This window comes from Carassius gibelio, chromosome A21, assembly GCF_023724105.1.
Source record: "Carassius gibelio isolate Cgi1373 ecotype wild population from Czech Republic chromosome A21, carGib1.2-hapl.c, whole genome shotgun sequence".
NCBI lineage: Eukaryota > Metazoa > Chordata > Actinopteri > Cypriniformes > Cyprinidae > Carassius > Carassius gibelio.
In genome coordinates, this window is record NC_068391.1 from 1,033,503 (window position 1) to 1,055,674 (window position 22,172).

General features: G+C 37.6%; 1 protein-coding gene and 1 pseudogene across 1 annotated transcript in view; both read left to right on the plus strand.

The window, feature by feature from the left end:
• The first annotated feature begins 23 nt into the window (after positions 1–23).
• On the plus strand, positions 24–3,997 carry LOC127941535 (ornithine decarboxylase antizyme 2-like; annotated as a pseudogene).
• Positions 3,998–5,038: 1,041 nt separating this feature from the next.
• Positions 5,039–22,172, plus strand: part of LOC127941534 (E3 ubiquitin-protein ligase UHRF2) — a 20,536-nt gene continuing 3,402 nt past the window's right edge. The window contains exons 1-12 of the mRNA XM_052536676.1: positions 5,039–5,308; positions 12,877–13,188; positions 15,021–15,322; positions 16,837–17,055; positions 17,891–18,000; positions 18,088–18,274; positions 18,354–18,477; positions 19,524–19,631; positions 19,909–20,013; positions 20,230–20,336; positions 20,416–20,578; positions 21,394–21,531. Coding sequence (XP_052392636.1) covers positions 5,156–5,308; positions 12,877–13,188; positions 15,021–15,322; positions 16,837–17,055; positions 17,891–18,000; positions 18,088–18,274; positions 18,354–18,477; positions 19,524–19,631; positions 19,909–20,013; positions 20,230–20,336; positions 20,416–20,578; positions 21,394–21,531 — 2,028 coding nt within the window. The 5' untranslated portion in view covers positions 5,039–5,155. The remainder of the gene's footprint in view (positions 5,309–12,876; positions 13,189–15,020; positions 15,323–16,836; positions 17,056–17,890; positions 18,001–18,087; positions 18,275–18,353; positions 18,478–19,523; positions 19,632–19,908; positions 20,014–20,229; positions 20,337–20,415; positions 20,579–21,393; positions 21,532–22,172) is intronic.

A 22,172-nucleotide genomic window follows, 5' to 3' on the forward strand; every position in this document is an offset into this window, starting at 1 on the left:
CGGCTCGATTAATATTCATGAGCCGCGCCTTCGCCGTAGTAGCGCGGAGCGTGTTTTTGTCGCGTCCCGCCTCTGAGCTCCTCACTCTCAGCCGACAGCAGACGAGCACACAGGCGCCGTGAACTCTCCCGAGGCCGGATGGTAAAATCCAACCTCCAGCGGATCCTAAACAGTCATTGCTTTGCCCGCGAGAAAGAAGGAAATAAACCGTGTGAGACTAGCAACATCATGGAGGCGATCAGCAACAGTGTTAACGACATGATGGGGAGGTGAGAGACTTTCAGCTCTTTAACAGCTCGTTCACACACATTCAACCATTCACATAATCCGCACACTGTAAATATGACTTTATAGAGTCATAATAATGCGAGCCGTTGTCTTAATTTTCAACCGCGAGTTATTTTCTCTCAGGGCCTTTAAGGCTAATGCTAATATTAGCGGTTGGTTTTTAATCGCGTTTAACATTTGCAACCAACAACACAGCACGTGACACTTTTACAGCTTTAAAGTGTTGCAACCCCTTATTTATGATCCGTGTCATGTTAAAATTATACATTTTAATCCATCTAATTGAAATCAGCTGCTAGCATCTGTGGCCTAATCGGATGTACCCATTTAAACTCACATTCACACACCCGATTGTTTTTTAATATTTCCATTCAGCGGTATATGACTATTTTCGATAGGTTAACGCTCATACTGTGTTGATTTCGTTAATCAAGTCGTGTTGTTTTGTGATTTGACGTCGAATGCCTCGTTTTCGCACGTACGTCACAGATGCCGTCGTTACGTCTTCCGCCTCGGGCCTTTGATCACGCCGACATGTTTAGTTATTCAGATATGTTTGGTTGGTTATGTAGTGTTGTACTGTGTTTTATATAGTGTTGTCCGTTTGAATTAGATTGGAAGCTAGTTTAGATGAAAAATTATGCAACAGTGACGTGTATTGCATAATTATGCTAATTTATATTTCGTGACTTTTATTACTCACTTTTCGTGGCTTGATTGCATGTGACCTTGAAAAGGATGTCGTGAAATATTTATGGTAATTATGTGTGCCGCAATAAGGTAAGACATATTTACTGTATTTTCTCCTCTTCCTGCTTTTTTTTTGTAACATCTTTTGATGCTGACCTTTTATAATGATTACATTGTATCAATAACCATTATTAATTATCCTACATAGTACTACATGGGGTTGATCTGCTTGAGAACCGTTTGGAAAGAGATGAGCTGGAGATTGTAGCTAATGTTTGTGAAACTGTGTGTGTCCCTGCTGACAGAACAGATATGAAGTGTGTGTGTCTCTCTCTCTTTCTCTCTCAGTCTGTCGCTGTGCTGTAGTACATCCACTGGTCCGGGGCCTCTGTGGTGTTCCTGATGCCCCTCACCCACCTCTGAAGATCCCAGGTGGGCGAGGGAATGGAGCACGGGATCACGCATCCACCGCGGCACCACCACCACCGCAGCAGCTGTACTCCGTGAGTGTCTACACTACACTCTAAAAGCTGCATACTACGCTCTACAAGATACACAATGCACACGACATACTACGCTCTACAAGATACATACTGCATACTACAAGCTACACTCTACAAGCTGCACACTGCATACTACATACTACGCTCTACATGCTGCACACTACATACTACGCTCTACATGCTGCACACTACATACATGCTGCACACTACATACTGCGCTCTACAAGCTGCACACTGCATACTACATACTACGCTCTACATGCTGCACACTACATACATGCTGCACACTACATACTGCGCTCTACAAGATACACACTGCATACTACAAGCTACACTCTACAAGATACACACTGCATACTACTTATTGCATACTACACTCTACAAGCTACACACTGCACACTACATACTACGCTCTACAAGTTTCACACTGCACACTACAAGCTACACGCTACACACTACAAGTTACACACTGCACACTACATACTACGCTCTACAAGTTTCACACTGCACACTACAAGCTACGCTCTACAAGCTGTTAATTGTCAAGGGTTTTTTAGTTCTTGATTTAAATATCAGTTTATATTTCTAATTGTATTTTTTTAAAAGTCATAAACATTATTTTGGAAGTACTTAGAAACCTGTGCGATCAGAAAACTGGGTGAATGATAGTAATTTGAGTATTTGAGGTGCTTTTTTATTAACAAAATACAATAAATGTATGTAAACGTATTTGGAAAATTATAATTTATTTAAAGTTTTCTACTGAATATGTATTAGTTTTGTTAATTTGTATTATTATTTGTAATTATTATTAACAAAGTAAAAATCTAGAGAAAAAAGAAAGTCACTGATGAATGTTAGTTAAGTCAAACAGAAGTTCTCCAATCACAGAACCGAACCGAACGCTGATATGGAGTGATTCGTGTCCCTAACAAACGTGTCTTCTGATTGGCTCTCAGGACAGGAAGTTGACTGTTATTGAAGAGCCCGCTGGGGCCGGTCGCCCCCGGATACTGCACTTCCAGAGCCGGCCCACTGTTTCCCGGGTGATTGAATGGGAGGCGGTGCTTCGAGGCCCCGCCCTGTTCGTGGAGATTCCCTGCGAACCGTTTCCAGAGGGCAGTAAAGAGAGGTGAGTGCCTAGCAACCGCACACGACACCCCGGCAACCTCCCGAACATCTAGAGTTGAGTTTCTCGGTCCTCGAGAGTGTGCTGGGATCTGTGGAAGTGGTTAGAGAACAAAAATAAAATAAGATTTAAAAAATTAGAATTAAAAAAAGATTAAAATATTACAGCAATATAATATAACTGATAAAAATAAATGTTTACATTTAAATATTAAAAGTGAGATTTAAATTAATACAAATTAGATAATTTTAGATTCAAATAATGAAACTAAAATATAGTTTTATTTGAATTTATATATTGGATAAAATATTAAATAATACACTTAATGCTTATAGTGTAATTCATAAATCTAATACAAATTATTTTAAAATAAGAAATTAAATATAATACACTGACTTTTTATTTTTATAAAATGAGACTTAAATATTAGGTTAAAAGCTAAAAAAAATAATAAAGTATGAGATTAAAATATTTAAAAGATTTAAATAAATACAAATTGGAATAAAAATAAATGTTATATTTTGTATAAAATACAGAATACAATATAGATTGTGTTAATCTGACGTGTGTGTGTGTGTGTGTGTGTTTCAGCTTCGTCTCTCTGCTGGAGTTTGCTGAAGAACATCTGAAGGTCGTCAGTGTGTTCGTCTGCTTCTATAAGAACAGAGACGACCGAGGTATGTCAGACTCTGCTCAGACCTCGTGTGTGTGTGTGTGCGCACTGACCTGTGTGTGTGTGTGTTCCTCTCTTGTAGTGAAACTGATGCGTACGTTCAGCTTCCTGGGCTTTGAGATGGTGAAACCGGGCCACGCTCTGGTCCCCGCTCGACCTGACGTTCTCTTCATGGCCTACAGCTTTGACAGGGATTCCTCTGATGAAGACTAGCCTCCTCTCGTTGCTCCGTCTGCGTCCTGTGAAGCGCTCTGATCGTCTACAGGCTTCAGACGGAGCAGAAGAATCGTTCATGTGCTGTTTGACTCATTTAAAGTGAATCGGTTCGCTTTTAAAGCTTGTGTTTTTGTTTCTCTGATGTTCTGGAATGTACAAAAGGTCATTTCTGCATTCGGTTTGGATGTTTATTTCTGCTCTTTAATGTCGAAGCCTGTGATTGTAGGTTTCTGAGGCTCTTCTGTTCATCGTTTATGGTCCGTTTTTACCTCGGAATGCCGTTTGTAGTATTTTGGGGATGAATCGTGTGCCTGATTTCTCTCGACTGGTACAAACCTTGAAGGGAAAGGACACAGACGCTCCAAAGCTCTTGAGTTTGTGTGTCAGAAGCATGTTTAGTGTTTGTTGTGTGTCGCTGTGCTCTCTCCGTAGTTTATTTTCCTTCTCTGTAGTGGTACACGTACAGCTTCTGTCATAATAAAAATATTATTTAAAGTGTGTGAGATGCGTTTTGTTTTCCACATGAGATTCATTTCTTAACATTAAAATGTTTCATTTTTCTATGCTGTACAAAAAAAGTCACATCTTTTTAATGTTGTTATTCCAATCTAATTTACTTTTTATTTTTCAATCATTCTCTTTAATGTCTAGTCGTTATTCTATTTTAGAATCTAACTTTTTTTTTTTTTTTTTTAATAATTTTAATCTAGTCTTATTCATTTAATTAAAATAACAATTATTTATTTATCTCTGTTGTGTTTATTTAGATACCGAGTAATTGCACAAGATTTATATTTAAATATTAACATTTAATTTGAATATTCTAGATTATATTTTTTTATTGTAATTAAGATCTTGCTTTTACAGAAACTTGCAAAAATTCAGATTAGTTGAAGTGACATACTGCTATTAACTTGTATAATAAATTAATAAATATTGCTATTAAGAATTATAATTGTAATACACTACTATTATATCTTTATACTTAATTATGAAGTAGTATGCTATTACATATTAATATTTAATAAGATTAACTGAGTAATAATAATCAAAAACTGGTTTAGATAAACTCATCAAATACAAACATTACATTTACGGTTTCTACAAATAGCAAAAAAAATGTATCTCCCTTTCCCACATATTTTCATCATCATTATGTTATTTTAATTATTGATTTATTGTAATCTAATTTAATTTATTTTATGTAATTATTTCATTCATTAATTTTCTATTTTTACAACTTTTCTCCAATATTTGTAAATGTTTTTTATTACTGCTTTTTATTTATTTTAATACATATACACATATATCAATCTTATGCTATATTAATCACATCTCTAATTTGTTTAGAAGCCTTTATTATTGTTTGTATTCATTTATTTGAATACTTATTCAGATAAATATGATATATTAATCTCATTTTGACATTTTTTCTCTTTAAAAGGTTTTTTAAAGTGTGTCTATATCTTTAAAAGCACAGCCCCCCCCCCCCATATTTACATTTCGCGAGAGTTCCCATCGCCTCGCGAGACTTGACGTGACGCGCGTTCTCCCGCAGAGGAGCGCGTACGCCCCCGACGCCCCCCAAACATACGCACTTTCCGCGCTCGTTCGCGCTGCTCTTGACGCTCGTCGGTCGGTTGGCGCGGAGCGACGATGTGGATCCAGATCCGCACGATCGACGGCAAAGAGACGCGGACGGTGGAGGATCTGTCGCGCCTCACGAAGATCGAGTCGCTGCGCGTCAAGATCCGCGACATCTTCAACGTCAAGCCCGAGCAGCAGAGGCTCTTCTACCGAGGAAAACAGGTAAGAGACGCTCGCACGGGAATCCGCTTCTCGCAACGGATCCGGATTCAGACAGAAAACTTCCTGATTCAGAGCGGCGCGCGATCCGTAATAACGCTCGCGTCATGTAAACACGCGTCATGTGTGTGACTTACAGTAGTCTAACTAGCATCACTCATACTGGTTAAATCAAGAGTTTCACTCTTTTAAATGTCACGGACCCCCAAATGTGACCATAAATATATTTAGAAATTTTTAAAACCTATAAAAAATATGCATAATAATATTAATTGGAAAATACGTTCCGGGATCAGTGTATGGAAGTCCGTTTCCGCCACTGTAAAAAAAGAAAAGAAAATTGCGACATTTTTTATATATATTTTTCTCGTAATTATGAGTTTATATTTAATCATTCTGAGAGAGAAAAAAATCTGATTTGAAAGTTTTTATCTTGCAATTATGCGAAAAGAAAATTCTGAATTTTGATCTTATACCACTCGGTTCTGACTTTCACACGCTGATGATTTGTGCGTGATTCAGTAAATGAATCAGAACTGTGTTTGGAATCGATTCATTGAAATGAGCAGATTTACTGAAATGATTCAAACTGATTCTAATGCGTGTTACTTCTGATGAGTCTTAAACATTGGGTTATTATTATTATATATTCTTTGAATATCTAATTTAGTTTTTATTACCATTTCATTTTCAGTTTGCCTTTGAGGTGGACTAAAGGTTTCATTTTTATAATTGCATCTAATTTTACTTTTGATATTTTATTTGTTGTCTTTTTTTTTATATAATATAGTTAAATATTTTATATTATAAAAATATATACTTTTAATATAAATAAAAATTCAACTGAAATTTTCATTTAATTAAAATCTTTAGATTTATGTTTGTTTTTTGTTAATTATATTATTAACATTTGTCGCATCACTCTCTTACCCATTATTCACTGGGCAAAATTGTGAAACGCTCTAAGAAACTTAATGGTTAAATAAAAGCACTTTAAAATCATTATGATTTTACTGTAATTTAATATTTTGTTAATATTTAGAATTGTATTTTTAGACTTTCTGCCTTTAATTTAAGTTACAGTAATTAGTTGTTTATGTCTTAAAAAAAGAATATATATTTTTTATAATTTCTTTTTAAAATAAAAGCCCATTCAAATCTTTGTGATTTCTTTTTTTATAAATTGCTTTACTATTACATTCTGTAATATTTTGTTTTGAAATTTTCAGTTTTTAATTTAGCTCAAGTTTTTTGCAATTTCGCTGTTTTTCCAGATTTATTATGTTTACTTAAATTTTATTGCTAGAAAATTAAGGATGACCTATTATGCAATAATCACGTTGATAATTTGTTGTATGGCCGCAGTGTGTGAAACAACCAGCCTTTAATGGTGAAAATCTATGTGGTAATTTTTATTCATAAAAGTGCCTTTCCTGCACTGTACAGTTGAAGTGCTCTTGCTTTGCCAGAGCATGTGCTTTTGAAGCTCCGCCCTCTTCCGAAAAGGGAGGCGGGATTACCAGCTCATTTGCATTTAAAGGGACAAACAAAAAAGCAGCTGTTTTGGCTCGTATCCTAAACAAGAAGCTATAAACATGATCTGTGGGGTATTTTGAGCTAAAACTTCACAGACATTAGAGACTTATTATAAATCTTGTAAAAAGGGACATAATAGGTCTTCTACAAACATAACTATTAAATACTCTAGTATAGTTATGAAATTATGTACTCTAATTTTTTTTAGTTTTTAATACTTTTTTTGTTTCCATTTAAAAAAGGTTGTACACTTGTAAGTTTTTAAAAAATATATATGTATAATAATGTTTTTAGGTTTATTTTATATAGTTTTATTTATATTACATAAAAATGCTACAAACTGTTTTTAACATCATTAATCTACTAGTAAATAATCTTATAGTATATAGTTGTACAATTATTTACTATAATATATGAGTAAATATTTTGAATACATGATGTTGTTAATGTTTTAGTTATTTTGTCTTTTTTTAGTTTTTAATTTTTATTTGTATTAGTTCTTCAGTTTGACCTAAAAACTTTTATATAAATATAATTTTAATTATAGCTTTAGTAATTTTGTTGTGTGCATTTTTCAGATTTCTTTCATATTCATTATATATATATATATATATATATATATATAGTTCTAATTAGATGTATTTATTGAATTCATTCATACTTATTTATCATGTTAATTTTGTTGATAGAAAATGAAATATATAATAGATATAAAATCATATATATATATATATATATAATAATAACAATAGCAGTTTTTGATTTTATACATTCATCTTGCTTTCATAATTTTGAAGAATTTTTTTACTTGTTAACAAGACACAAATACAGGTAAATGCAGTCAGCATCAATAGTTGAGTGGTAGCATCTGAAAGTGATGTAGCTTCATCATCAGACAGTGTTCACTGTTGAGTGCACTTGTGTTCCTCTCTGCTTCTGTCAGCTGCGGTCTGTCGTCACGTGGAGCTGCTTTTGTGGAGTGATGTGTGTGTCATGATCTGGTTTTCTGAGGAAGTTTCTGGAGTGTGAGTTCAGTCTGAGGTCGGATTGTGACACACATTCACACAAACCCATGTCAGATCCGGCTCATGATCTCCTCCGTTCATACACTCCTCTCTAGCGCTGTGTGTGTGATGTTACACTGATGTATGCATTGGGTTATCAGTCAATCACCAGAGTAAACCTCTGTCAGCACTCATACAACAACACATCATCACCTAGAGAAGAAGAGAGAGAGTGAGTAAGAGTGTGTGAGTGAGTGTGTGTGTGAGTGTATGAGTGTGAGTCTGAGAGTATGAGAGTGTATGAGTGTGAGTGAGAGTGTGTATGAGTGTGAGAGTGTGTGTATGAGTGTGAGAGTGTGTGTATGAGTGTGAGTGTGTGTATAAGTGAGTGTGAGAGTGTGTGTATGAGTGTGAGAGTGTGTGTGTGTGTGTGTGTGAGTGTGATATTGAGTGTATGAGTGTGTATGAGAGTGTGTGTGAGTGTGAGAGTGAGTGTGAGAGTGTGTATGAGTGTGTGTGTGTGTGTGTGTGAGAGTGAGTGTGAGAGTGTGTGAGTGTGAGTGTGTGTGTGTGTGTGTGTGTGTGTGTGTGAGAGTGAGTGTGAGTGTGAGAGTGTGTGTATGAGTGTGAGTGTGAGAGTGTGTATGAGTGTGAGTGTGTGTGTGTGTGTGTGTGTGTGTGTGAGAGTGAGTGTGAGAGTGTGTGTATGAGTGTGAGTGTGTGTGTGTGAGAGAATGTATGAGTGTGAGAGAGTGTGTGTGGGAGAGTGTATGAGTGTGAAGGTGTGTGAGTGTGTGTGTGAGAGTGTGAGTGTGTGTGTGAGTGTGATATTGTGTGTATGAGTGTGAGAGTGTATGAGTGTATGAGTGTGAGAGTGTGTGTGAGTGTGAGAGTGTGTGTATGAGTGTGAGTGTGAGAGTGAGAGTGTGTGTGTGTGTGTGAGAGTGTATGAGTGTGAGAGAGTGTATGTGGGAGAGTGTATGAGTGTGAAGGTGTGTGAGTGTGTGTGTGAGAGTGTATGAGTGTGAGAGAGTGTGTGTGGGAGAGTGTATGAGTGTGAAGGTGTGTGAGTGTGTGTGTGAGAGTGTATGAGTGTGAGAGAGTGTGTGTGGGAGAGTGTATGAGTGTGAAGGTGTGTGAGTGTGTGTGAGAGTGTATGAGTGTGAGTGTGTGTTTGTGTGTGAGTGTGAGAGTGTTTATCTCCGGCTAACGCACAAGTGATGCACAAGTTTGAACACAAACACACACAAACAGAAACACATTGCTCTCCTCTCCACACAAAACCAGCCGTCCTTTCCTCACACACACACACACACACACACACACACACACACAGACACACACACAGACAGACAGACAGACACACACACAGACAGACAGACAGACACACAGACAGACACACACACAGACAGACAGACACACACACACAGACAGACAGACACACACACAGACAGACACACACACAGACAGACAGACACACACACACAGACAGACACACACACACACACACACACTATCTCACACACACACACACACACACACACACACAGACACACACACACACACACTATCTCACACACACACACACACACACACACACACACTATCTCACACACACACAGACAGACACACTCACACACAGACACACACACACACAGACACACACACACACACACACACTGCTAACAGAAGCGGTCTGAGCTCTCATTAAAGCGTGTGAAGCGAGCTCTTGTCGTCTGGCTGTAGTCCTGCTCTGTCTGACGCCGCGCCATTTTGAGCGCAGTGAGAAGACATGATGTTATGTAAATCACTGGAGCGCTGCACAACCTGCAATACAGCCACGAGTCGCTGTGTGTGTGTGTGTGTGTGTGTGTGTGTGTGTGGTGCATTTGACAATCTGTTGGTTGCAAAAATGCATGTGTGAGAGTAAACACACACGTGTGCTTTTCCTTCCAACAAAGATGGAAACTCAAACTAGCCGAGCAGGGAATGAACACCACTGCAGAGCCCAGCATGGAATTCTGGGATATGTGAGGACCCCCCCCCCCCCCCCCCCCCTCGTGAAGAATTGAAGAAAGAAAGAGGAAGTAGGTCACGCTCAGATCGAACACATCGAAGTCTGTTTACTGGCGATACTGCGGTAAAACTGCTCCCAGTTTACTACAGGACGAGCTCACAGCGCTCCGGCGGCTCGCCAGATTAAACCAGAGAAGAACACACACACACACACACACACACACACACAGTCAGTAATACACACTACAGTGGGGTTTAACTGTGTAAAGCGTGTTTACAGGTGTGTGTTCAGCGGGGCGAGAGATTCAGGGAAACACTCGTGAGTAATGGAAGCGTGTGAGTCTGGAGATGTTTCTGCGGGAATTATCTGGAATCTGGACGGGAAAACAAACATGAGTCATTTTCCAGCAGTCCTCTCTCGTTCCCCACTTCAGCTGAATTCCACTGGAGACACTCTTTCACCTTCAGGATCATGTCAGCGCTTTTAGGATTAACACGCTTGTGTTTGGGTGAATCTGTCACCTGACAGAGAACCGCAGAAGATATCAGTTTGCAGAAATCACATGAAGCACCACAAGTAGTTTTTACAGGATTTTCATCAATTCATCAATCTTCAGTTTTCTCTTTAAAACACACTGAAAGGTGATTTTTTTTTGTGTGTGTGTCTTTCTTCTTATGAGTTGTTGTTGTTGTTGTTGTTGTGTTTTTCATTAAAAATGATCGTCAACCACATACTAAGCATTGGTATTAATAATAATAAGCCTGAAATCCAAACATCTTTTATTTATTTGCATTACAACACAGGTTTATTTTGAGCTGCACACGTGACATGTGGAGGAAAACCAATCTATATCCCAAGAATCAATTCATGCCGTTCTCATTACTAAACACTATTTGTAGCTCCTCCCATCCAATAATAATAATTCACCCAAAAATATAAATTAGCCCATGATTTGCTTCATATTAGATCTGTGCATTGAGTCTTAAAGTGACAGCAGCGTAATAAACCTCTCTGTGTCAATCATGTTACTCAAACAATCTCAAGACAATCTCTCGCCGCTCATGATAGAATCACTTTATTACTTTAATAAAAAGCGATTCAGATCGTGGATCGTGATTGTGTGATAAGATCATGATATGATATTTTGGGAAGATCAAAAATCATCCGAGGTGTGTATAATGTTCTAGCTCTTCCAAGCTTATAATGGCAGTGGATGGGTGGTATTTTTCAGTAGTCCAAAATAAGTCCAATAAAGCGCATAAATCCATTGTATATACAACTGGTCAAAAGTTTGGGATCAGCAAAACTTTTAATGTTTTTTAAAGAAGTCTCGAGGCCAAAAACCCGCTGGATCTGTGTGGGACACTTTATATGATGGATGGATGCGCTTTATTGGACTATTGAAAAATATCACCCATTCACTTCCATTATAAAGCTGGGACTTTTTATATAACTCCGATTGGATTGTTCTGACATTACAAAGTCATATACATCTAAGATGACTTAAGGGTGAGTAAATCATGGGGTAATATTCAATTTTGGGTGAACTGTCCCTTTAAAGGGATTTAAGAATGTTGACGGTAGCTATTGACTTCCACATTATTTTTTCCCCATACCATGGAAATCAGTGGCTACCAGTGTTTCTTCTTTTGTCTTCATCAGAAGATGAAACTCATCCAGGTGCAGGAGAACAGAGGAACATTAGATTTCCGTCACAAATGATGTTTTCAGAGCGCTGAGGCGTCAGTCGAGCAGACCGAAGGAAACACGATGTGTTGAAGCGTTGTCTGTGTGTCGTCCTCACGCGTTATAAAGCAGGAAACAGTGTTTGGAGCAGGAGAACAGAAACTGATTCTGATTCTCTAATGAGACCCACCAGCGAATCCACCGCTGATATCTCACACCGTCGTGTGTGTGTGTGCACTGGATCCTGGGGGGTTGCTGTGGCAACACACACACACACGCTCTGGAGCCGCCATCACTAATCTAACGCTCCTTTATTTCTGTGTTTGCGGTGATGATTCAGCAGAAGACGAATCCCTTCAGTCTCAGACTGCAATAAAAACACACAACGACTGTGAAATAGATGCCTACTGTGTGTGTGTGTCTGGACCTTATCTGTACATCGTTTTATATATATATGTGTGTGTGTGTGTGTGTGTGTCTGGACCTTATCTGTACATCGTTTTATATATATATGTGTGTGTGTGTCTGGACCTTATCTGTACATCGTTTTATATATATATATATATATATATATATATATATATATATATGTGTGTGTGTGTGTGTGTGTCTGTGAGTGTGTGTGTGTGTGTGACCATGGAGGACAAAACCAAATATTTAAATAAATATTTTGTAAATATAATAATAATATTTTTCATGTTATAAAACGTTCTTCTGCTCACCGAGGCTGCCTTTATTTGATTAAAAAAATACAGTAAAACGGTAATTTCATGAAACATTATTACAATTTAAAATAACAGTGCTTCATATTTTTGTGGAAACTGATAGATTTTATTTTTCAGGATTCACAGATGAATAGAAAGTTCAAAAGAACATCATTTATTTGAAATATAATTTTTTTTTACATTATAAATGTATTTTCTGTCACTTTTGATCAATTAATGGCATCTTTGATGAGAAAATATATATTTTTTTTAAGTATCTTAAATTTTGAATGAAACTGCATCATGATTTCCAGAGAAATATTGAGCAGCACAACTGTGTTCAACACTGATAATAATCAGAAATGTTTCTCGAGCAGTAAATCATCATATTATTCTGATTTCTGAAGATCATGTGACACTGAAGACTGGAGGAATGATGCTGAAAATACAGAAATACATTACACTTTAACACAGATTCACACAGATAACAGATGATTTACATTAAAATAATATTTCACTATTTTTACTGTATTTGTTTATCAAATAAATGACTATGCAAATAAGTTATGATGCACTTCTTATTTTAGCGAACTAATTCATTTTTTTACACTTCGTTTTTTGTAGATGGAAGATGGCCAGACACTCTTCGATTACAACGTTGGTCTTAATGACATCGTCCAGCTGCTCATTCGCTCGCAGACCGACCCCCCGGACAGCCCCTCCCTCAACAACGGCGAGGGTGTGGCCTGTGATGTAGCCCCACCCACCACAGCATCTGTCCCCACCTCAGCCACACCCACCACAACAGTCGTTTCCCCAGCAACTGTCGCCAACAGCAACGGAAACGGGTCCAAGCCCTGCAGTCCGTCTCCAGAAAGCCAGCCGTCCACCTCCAGCCGGACACTCCTCATCGATCCCGGGATCGGACTCTTCAGAGTAAGAGCTTGTGACTAACAGTCCTTAAAATACTTCAGAGGTGATTCTTAGAAATGATTGTGGAGTCTGTCGTCATTGACTCCTGTAGGAAAATTACTTATTACATTTACATACAACTTATGGTGAATTATTGAGTTGTTTAACATTGTTTTTATATTCATTCTAAAATAATATAAAGTATAATAACATAATATAATTAAATAATTATTATGGTATTTTTATGTTGTTTTTTTATATTTATTTATTATTTTATTCATTGAATTTAGAATTGATTAATTGCACAAAATTAACAATTGAATTGAAGGTGCTACAAAAAAATGTATACGCATTAATAATGACAATAATATGTTTGATCGCTGTAATATAATTCAATATTTAGATTAGTCAGGTAGCAAAATCAAAGCATGAATTCTAACATATAGAATTATTATTATTATTATAATTTGTACTAAATAATAATAATCTAAAATATAATTTAAGTTTTTATATTGTTTTTATCAATGTAATTTAAAATTAATTAATTGCATTTAATTTAAAACATTAAATTGCTAAGTGCCATGAAACATAAAATGCATTAATAATAACAATAGTATCTCTTTATTATAATTTAATATTAAGATGAGTCAGGTAGCAAAACCATAGCATGAATTCTAACATATGGAATTATTATTATGTTATTTATAGACAATAATAATCTAAATGTAATTTTTGTTTTTATATTATTTTAATATTAATTTTAATTTTTACTTAAACCAAAGCAATGAATTTCTAACATATGTAATTATTATTATTATATTTTTATAGACAATAATAATGTCAATAGAATTTTAGTTTTTATGTATTTTTTAAATTATTATTTATTTTTAATTATCATTTAATATTTAGTATTCACCAAAACCAAAGTGTAAATTCTAACATTTGAAATAATAATACTAGTGATAAAAATTACAATAACAATAATTATTAGTGTTAATAACAACATAATTATATAATAATGTTAATTATTATTATTACTTAAAATATTAGTTAATAAAATAGATTTATTGATGGTGATGATGGCGATGATGTGTGATGGTGTGTGATGTGTGATGGTGATGGTGTGTGATGGTGATGATGTGTGATGGTGGTGGTGTGTGATGGTGATGGTGATGATGTGTGATGGTGATAATGTGTGATGGTGGTGGTGTGTGATGGTGATGATGTGTGATGGTGATGGTGATGATGTGTGATGGTGATGATGTGTGATGGTGATGGTGTGTAATGGTGATGTGATGATGTGTGACGGTGATGGTGTGTGATGGTGATGGTGTGTGATGGTGATGATGTGTGATGGTGATGGTGTGTGATGGTGATGATGTGTGATGGTTATGGTGTGTGATGGTGATGATGTGATGATGTGTGATGGTGTGTGATGGTGATGTGATGGTGATGATGTGTGATGGTGATGTGATGGTGTGTGATGGTGATGATGTGTGATGGTGATGGTGTGTGATGGTGATGATGTGTGATGGTGATGATGTGTGATGGTAATGTGATGGTGTGTGATGGTGATGGTGTGTGATGGTGATGATGTGTGATGGTGATGATGTGTGATGGTGATGGTGTGTGATGGTGATGGTGTGTGATGGTGATGATGTGTGATGGTGATGATGTGTGATGGTGATGGTGTGTGATGGTGATGGTGTGTGATGGTGATGATGTGTGATGGTGATGGTGTGTGATGGTGATGATGTGTGATGGTGATGGTGTGTGATGGTGATGATGTGTGATGATGATGGTGTGTGATGGTGATGGTGATAGTGATGGTGATGGTGTTTGTGTGTGGTGTTCAGGTGAATGAGTTGGTGGACTGCAGGGACGTCAGCATCGGAGCCTGGTTCGAAGGCGTGATTGAGAAGGTCTCTCCGGCCTCTAAAGGACAGAACGGCCGAGCGGGAACAGCGCCCCCTGTGGCCAGGGTGGGCCGACCCAGCAAACGCAGTCACTGCAAGCTGGAGACGGAGACGAGCGCCGCCCCTTCATCATCATCATCAGCAGCATCCAGTCACAGCACAGCGCTAAACTCAGACAGCAGCGAACCGTCGACGTCCAAACCGGGTCCTGAGCACGTCTCCTACCACATTAAATATGAAGAGTAAGTGCATCATGGGAAGGAAGCAAGTCTCTTTGTTTTTTTCTGCTTGTCCGGATTGTCACTGGATTCAGTTTCCGAGTGCTATTTGGGAGTGGACGCGCTATATTTCTGTGAGATGCGATGTGTTCTGAATACGTGAGTGTGTCGATGCCAAGAGCAAAGCATGCTGGGAAACCGAGCTGAAGACTAGGCATCTCTGGATTCATTTAGAGCAGGGCTTTTCATACATGCATTTCTACTTATATTTAAGGTACTTAAAATTATTTTTAGTTTTTAAGTAGATAAATAAATAAATAGATAAATGTGTTTAATTAATATTTTTTGTTTACTGAAATGCTAAAACCGTAAAAACAAATAATAATAATTAAATGGCTCGTTTTAAATAAAAATTTGTTTAAAGAAAAATAGTTTATTTATTTATTTATTTAAATGCTAATAACATACAAACATTTTAACTGACATCATATTTTTTATTCTTTTTTATATATATTTATATTCAGTTGCTACTATTATTTGTCTCAGGTTTTTTAACATTTAAATAATTAACATTACTAATATTGTTTTATTTTATTTATTTAAAATAATTAGTCTTTTTAAAAAGTTTTCAACACAAATAATCATAAACTACGTTTTAATGATAGTTTATTTATTTAAATGTTTGGAAAAACTAAAAACGTACACAGTTTGTCTGCCCACAACAACTGTTGTTTTAAATAAAACTAATAATTGAATATTTGTTTATTTGAATAACTTTTAGTGAGAAAAAATATTATTTTTTTAATTTAGATTTTATTAAGATTTTATTTAATTAACTTTTATATATTTATTATGATTTATTTAATTATGAATTTTTGTTGTTGATAGTTTTTTTGCTTTTTATGATTTAATAAAAAAAAGGTCTTAATTGTTTTATTTGATGATTTTATTATATAAATAACTTTGTTTTATTTTATTGTTTTTCATCTTAAAATACTGTTTTTTTTTTTAATTGAATTAGCTTTTACTTAGTGTTTAATTTTAATTGTTTTGTTTTTATTTGACTTTTATGGTTTTATGAATTTGTAGTGTTTTATTTTGATTGGTTTTGAAATTATTATTATTATTATTATTATTTACTTTTTTCATTTTATTTTGACACTTTTGTAATTTAATGAATTTTTAATAAGTGTTTTTTTTGTTGTTGACATTTTTATGACTAATTCATTATTAGCTTTCCAACTCACGAACCCCAGTTTGAGGAAACCCTGATTTAATTTAACATTTCTAGGTTGATTTTCAGAACATTGATCAGTTTGTTTGTTTGATCGACCCTGTCAACTCCTGACCAGTGGAGTGGGTTCAGGGGCGGGACTATCTGTTTGACTGACCAATCACAAACAGAGGGAGTGTTGAGGAAACTGTATGAAAACAGTCATTATTGCAGGTGTTTTTGGTGGTGTTGTGTTGCTTTCAGCCGTGTATTGTCAGTCACTCATCTGTAGCTGAGGACGGTGGTGTGTTCCTGTGGTCTGCAGTTATCCGGAGAACGGCGTGGTGGAGATGAGCGCAGATAACGTTCGCCCGAGGGCCAGGACTGTGCTGCGCTTCGACCAGCTGCAGGTGGGTGACCTGGTGATGGTCAACTATAACCTGGAGAATCCTGAGGAGCGAGGCTTCTGGTACGACGCTGAGATCACGAGCCTCAACGCCGTCTCACGCACCAACAAAGAGATCCGCGTCAGGATCCTGCTCGGGTAAACACAATAAACTATAAACATAGAAATACGTCAATTATATGATTTATATATATTTTTCTATTTTACATTTTTTATAATATATATATATATATTGTGGGTATTACACTTTCTAAAATGTTCTAGAAGTAATAATGTTAATAATAATTTAATAATTTATAACATTAATATTATTTATTAAACGATAATTTTTAAATGAAACTCAAACAATGAAGAGATTTTGTTTTGCCCATTTCTTTCATTTATACGTTTTATAATTTAGTCTTATAAACTAAAACTGGAATATTTTCCTTACTTTAAATAAAATAAACCTTATCTGGAATAAAATAAATAGAAAGTTGAACTTATTTTATTTCAGCTAGTTGGCAAAATAACTTTGATCATTTTCATTTAGGTTAACTTGATGCAAAATTAAATAGATATTTTATAGACAAAAAAAAATAAAATACTGAACGTTTAACAAAAATTAAAATGGGAAGTATAAAAGTAAAAGTAATGCAAAATGTTAATAATTATTTTTTTTTGCATTTTCTTTAAAATGATAATTGATTATGAATTAATTGTTATCAATATATAAATATTCAATATTATATTTAAATCAATGTATTAATATAAAAAAAATATATTTTATGCATTAATTTGATTATTGATAAAACAAAAAATAAAAAGTTGTCATAATGATATTGATACATTTTTAATGAATGATTTAATTGATTAGGTGTTGTTTGATTATTGAAATTGAATCTAATAACCATTACAAGGAAATCAAAACAGATTCTGATTGGTTGGGTGGTGTGATGTCACGGTGAGCCGCTGCTGTGATTGGTTGTTTCAGAGGACCGGGTGATGTGATTGGTGACTGTAAGCTGCAGTTTCTGGATGAGGTTTACAGGATCGAGAAACCAGGAGCACCCGGACTGTGTGCGGCCGACGGCCCGTTCAAACGTGAGCACACACACACACACACACACACATTAAGTGACACGCGTGTTGGGTTGTGTGTAATGAGTGTGTGTGTGTGTGTGTGTGCAGGTAAGACGGGTCCGGAGTGTAAGCACTGTAAAGCGGACCCGGACGCTGAGTGTCGGTTCTGCTCGTGTTGTGTGTGTGGAGGGAAGCAGGACGCTCACATGCAGCTGCTGTGTGACGAGTGTAACATGGCCTTCCACATCTACTGCCTGACCCCTCCGCTGACCGCCATCCCAGAGGACGAGGACTGGTGAGGACACACTGCACTCGTGCTGCACACACAGCGCAGCTCGTGACACACGCGTGACACACACGTGACGTCTGTGCAGGTACTGTCCCACCTGTAAGAACGACAGCAGCGAGGTGGTCAAAGCTGGAGAGAAACTCAGAACCAGCAAGAAGAAGTCCAAGATGCCTTCAGCCACTACAGAGAGCCAGAGAGACTGGGGCAAGGTGTGAACACACACACACACACACACACACACACAGGAATTCAAGCATTAACCCTATAAAGCCTGCTGCACTGTATATGACACATGGATGCACTAGGACTCTAAATGATCAATCTTTGCTGTTTCTCACTCGATCTCCTCGTGTCTTCTGTCTCTGAGGAGAGTTCAGAGTGTTTTATCAGCTCAGATCTCTTCTAGTGTAACTGTACAAGCGTCCAGCTTCAGCTCGACTCAGATCTCTCCTGATTGTGATCAAGTAAAGGTCAGTAATATCTCCAGATGAACTCTTCCTGGACTGAAGCAGCTCAGCTTTACTTGATTCTCCATCAATCATGTTTTAGAGTCTCACATCTGATCCTCAGGATCTTTTGAGGAGCGTTTGTTTCCAGAAGCTTTACTTTCACTGTTCCTCAGCGGAGGAATGATCTTCACAAGCCTCCAGAACATCTCACATCTTCTGAGGAGAGTTTATTTCTTCATATGTGTGGATCATTTACATCTCATCTCACTGAGAGACATCACTGGAGACTCATATTTACATGTGTTTATGTCAGTATCTGCTGAACTGTTAGAGAGATCTCACTGATTTACATCACAAACATCTCATCATAGATATATCAGCATCTGCAACAAATTGCTCAGATTCAGTCTCTGAATAAAATTTAGTATTCTTAAAATTTTAGACTTTTTTTCTGACTTTTTTCATGTCAAGTTGAGTGAAACAGTGTATTTGCTGCCATCTGGTGGTTTGCAGTTACACACACACACACACACAACCACACACTAACACATACACTCTCACACTTACTTATTTTAAATTTAAGTTTAGTTTCCAATCTAGTATTTTTGTGTTATTTCAGTTTTATTTCAAATGTAAGTGTTTTCATTTCTCATTTGTTTGTTTGTTTTATGTTTTGTGCTCCAAAAGATGCAACAAATCTGCATTCAGAATGTACAGAGTGACACTTTTGATGACATCATTTCAGCTCGTCCAATCAAATGCTCTCTAGAATCTGAATCTGAACCTCGTTGTGGTGTGTGTTTCAGGGGATGGCGTGTGTGGGCCGCACTAAAGAGTGCACAATCGTCCCCTCCAATCACTACGGCCCTGTTCCCGGCGTTCCCGTCGGAACCACCTGGAAGTTCCGTGTTCAGGTGAGATCTGCTCCGGAGCGACTGAGTGTGACGAGTGAGACGCTCCTTTAACACAGAGTGTAAACCTCTGTGTGTGTGTGTGTGTGTCTGTCCCTGTGTGTGTGTGTGTCTGTGTGTGTCTGTCCCTGTGTGTGTGTGTGTGTGTGTGTGTGTGTCTGTCCCTGTGTGTGTGTGTGTCTGTGTGTGTGTGTGTCTGTGTGTGTGTCTGTGTGTGTGTGTGTGTGTGTGTGTGTCTGTGTGTGTGTCTGTGTCCCTGTGTGTGTGTGTGTGTGGTCAGGTGAGCGAGGCGGGCGTACACAGGCCTCACGTCGGAGGGATTCACGGACGCAGTAACGATGGCTCGTACTCGCTGGTGCTCGCCGGAGGATTCGAGGATGAAGTTGTGAGTGTTTCTTTTCTCCAGATCAGCATTAACCCTATAAAACCTGCAGGAACATATGAAACGATCAATCGCTGCTATTAAACCTGTTTCACACTCGATCTCCTCCATCGCAATTCAGTTATCTGTCCTTCTGTGATGGAAACAAGCTTCCTTAAAAGGATCTATCATTTATTTTTTTGTCTCTTATGTCATAAGTGTGTGTTGGTGTGGTTTCAGGACCGGGGTGATGAGTTCACCTACACCGGCAGCGGAGGTCGTGACCTCTCAGGAAACAAGCGTATCGGAGAGCACTCGTTCGATCAGACGCTCACACACATGAACAGGTGATTCTCTCGTCTTTACACGGCGCTCTGCATGTAAACTGTGACTGTTCATACCCCTTCTTGAACTCTGACCTCTCAGGGCTCTGGCGCTGAACTGTGACGCGCCTCTGAATGACAAGGACGGGGCGGAGTCTCGCAACTGGAGAGCGGGAAAACCAGTGAGAGTGATTCGCAGCTCGAAGGGCCGACGGATCAGCAAATACGCACCGGAGGAGGGAAACCGCTACGACGGCATTTACAAGGTACACACACACACATGCACACATGCACGCACAAACAGACACACTTTTTTATTATTTTTATTTACATTTTTCACGTTATATTTATGATTTATACATTTTTATTATTAATATTTTATTATTATTATTCTTTTAATTGTTTTATAATACTTTGAGATTAGTTTTTTTTTCCACCTGATATTTTTATATTCATTTTATATATATTTTTTTTAAGCTTTCACCTGATATTTGTATTTTAATTTTATTTTTAAGTTTTCCGCCTGAGATTTGTGTTTATTTTATTTATTTTTTAACCTAATATTTAGTTAAGCTTTAGTTTTTCTCCTAATATTTGTTTTTTATCGTTGTTATTTCAGCTTTATTTATTTTACTAGAAACTATTTAAATAGACTTGGTTTTATCTTTAGCAAACAGGATCAACACTACTGAGTAATTAATATTCATGAGCAGAGCTCTCATTTGTGCTTCATGTTGATGTTGGCGCAGCACTACTGCTCCTTCTCACAGGAATGCGCTTCATTAACATGTTAGAATGCTTCAGATTATCATTATTGATTGGTCAGTTGGTCAGTAAGTGTCCGATGTTTTTCTTCTGCTGTGACACATCAGTGTTAAAAAGTGAAAGTCTTCTAGTAGCAGTTTGTCTTCGTTCATTGTGTTGGTTAAGCCGTGGTTGCCATGGTGATCTGGACCCTTGAGCTCATGAAGTCAAATCAAGTTCTCCTTTCAAAAACTTTGTTGCATCATTCGTCCCCATGGAGATGTGATGTCAGCAGAGTGTGAGTGGTTGCCGTGGTAACATGTGCCGCTGTTGTCAGGTGGTGAAATACTGGCCGGAGATTGGGAAGTGTGGATTCCTGGTGTGGAGATACCTGCTGCGGCGGGACGACCTGGAGCCGGCGCCCTGGACTCCGGAAGGGATCGAGCGCAGCAAGAAACTCGGCCTCAAAGTCCAGGTGAGTGAGTGTGTCTGTGTGTGTGTGTGTGTGTGTGTGAGAGAGAGAGTGAGAGAGTGCGTGTGAGAGTGAGAGTGTGAGAGTGAGTGAGTGAGAGTGAAAGAGAGTGTGTGAGTGAGTGAGAGAGTGCGTGTGAGAGTGTGAGAGTAAGATAGTGTGTGAGAGTGAGAGAGTGAGAGAGAGAGTGTGAGTGAGAGTGAGAGAGAGTGTGAGAGTGAGAGAGAGTGTGAGAGTGAGAGAGTGTGTGAGAGTGTGAGATTGTGTGAGTGAGAGTGAGAGAGTGTGTGTGAGAGTGAGAGAGTGTGTGAGAGTGTAAGAGTGAGTGTGTGAGCGAGAGTGTGTGAGTGAGAGTGAGATGAGAGTGTGAGAGTGAGAGAGAGTGGGTGTGTGTGTGAGTGTGTGAGTGTGAGAGAGTGTTTGAATGAGAGTGAAAGAGTGTGTGAGTGAGAGTGAGTGTGTGAGATGAGAGAGAGTTTGAGAGTAAGAGTGTGTGTGTGTGAGTGAGTGAGTGTGTGTGTGAGAGTGTGAGTGTGAGAGAGTGAGAGAGTGTTTGAATGAGAGTGAAAGAGTGTGAGTGAGAGTGAGTGTGTGAGATGAGAGAGAGTTTGAGAGTGTGTGTGTGTGTGTGTGAGTGAGTGAGT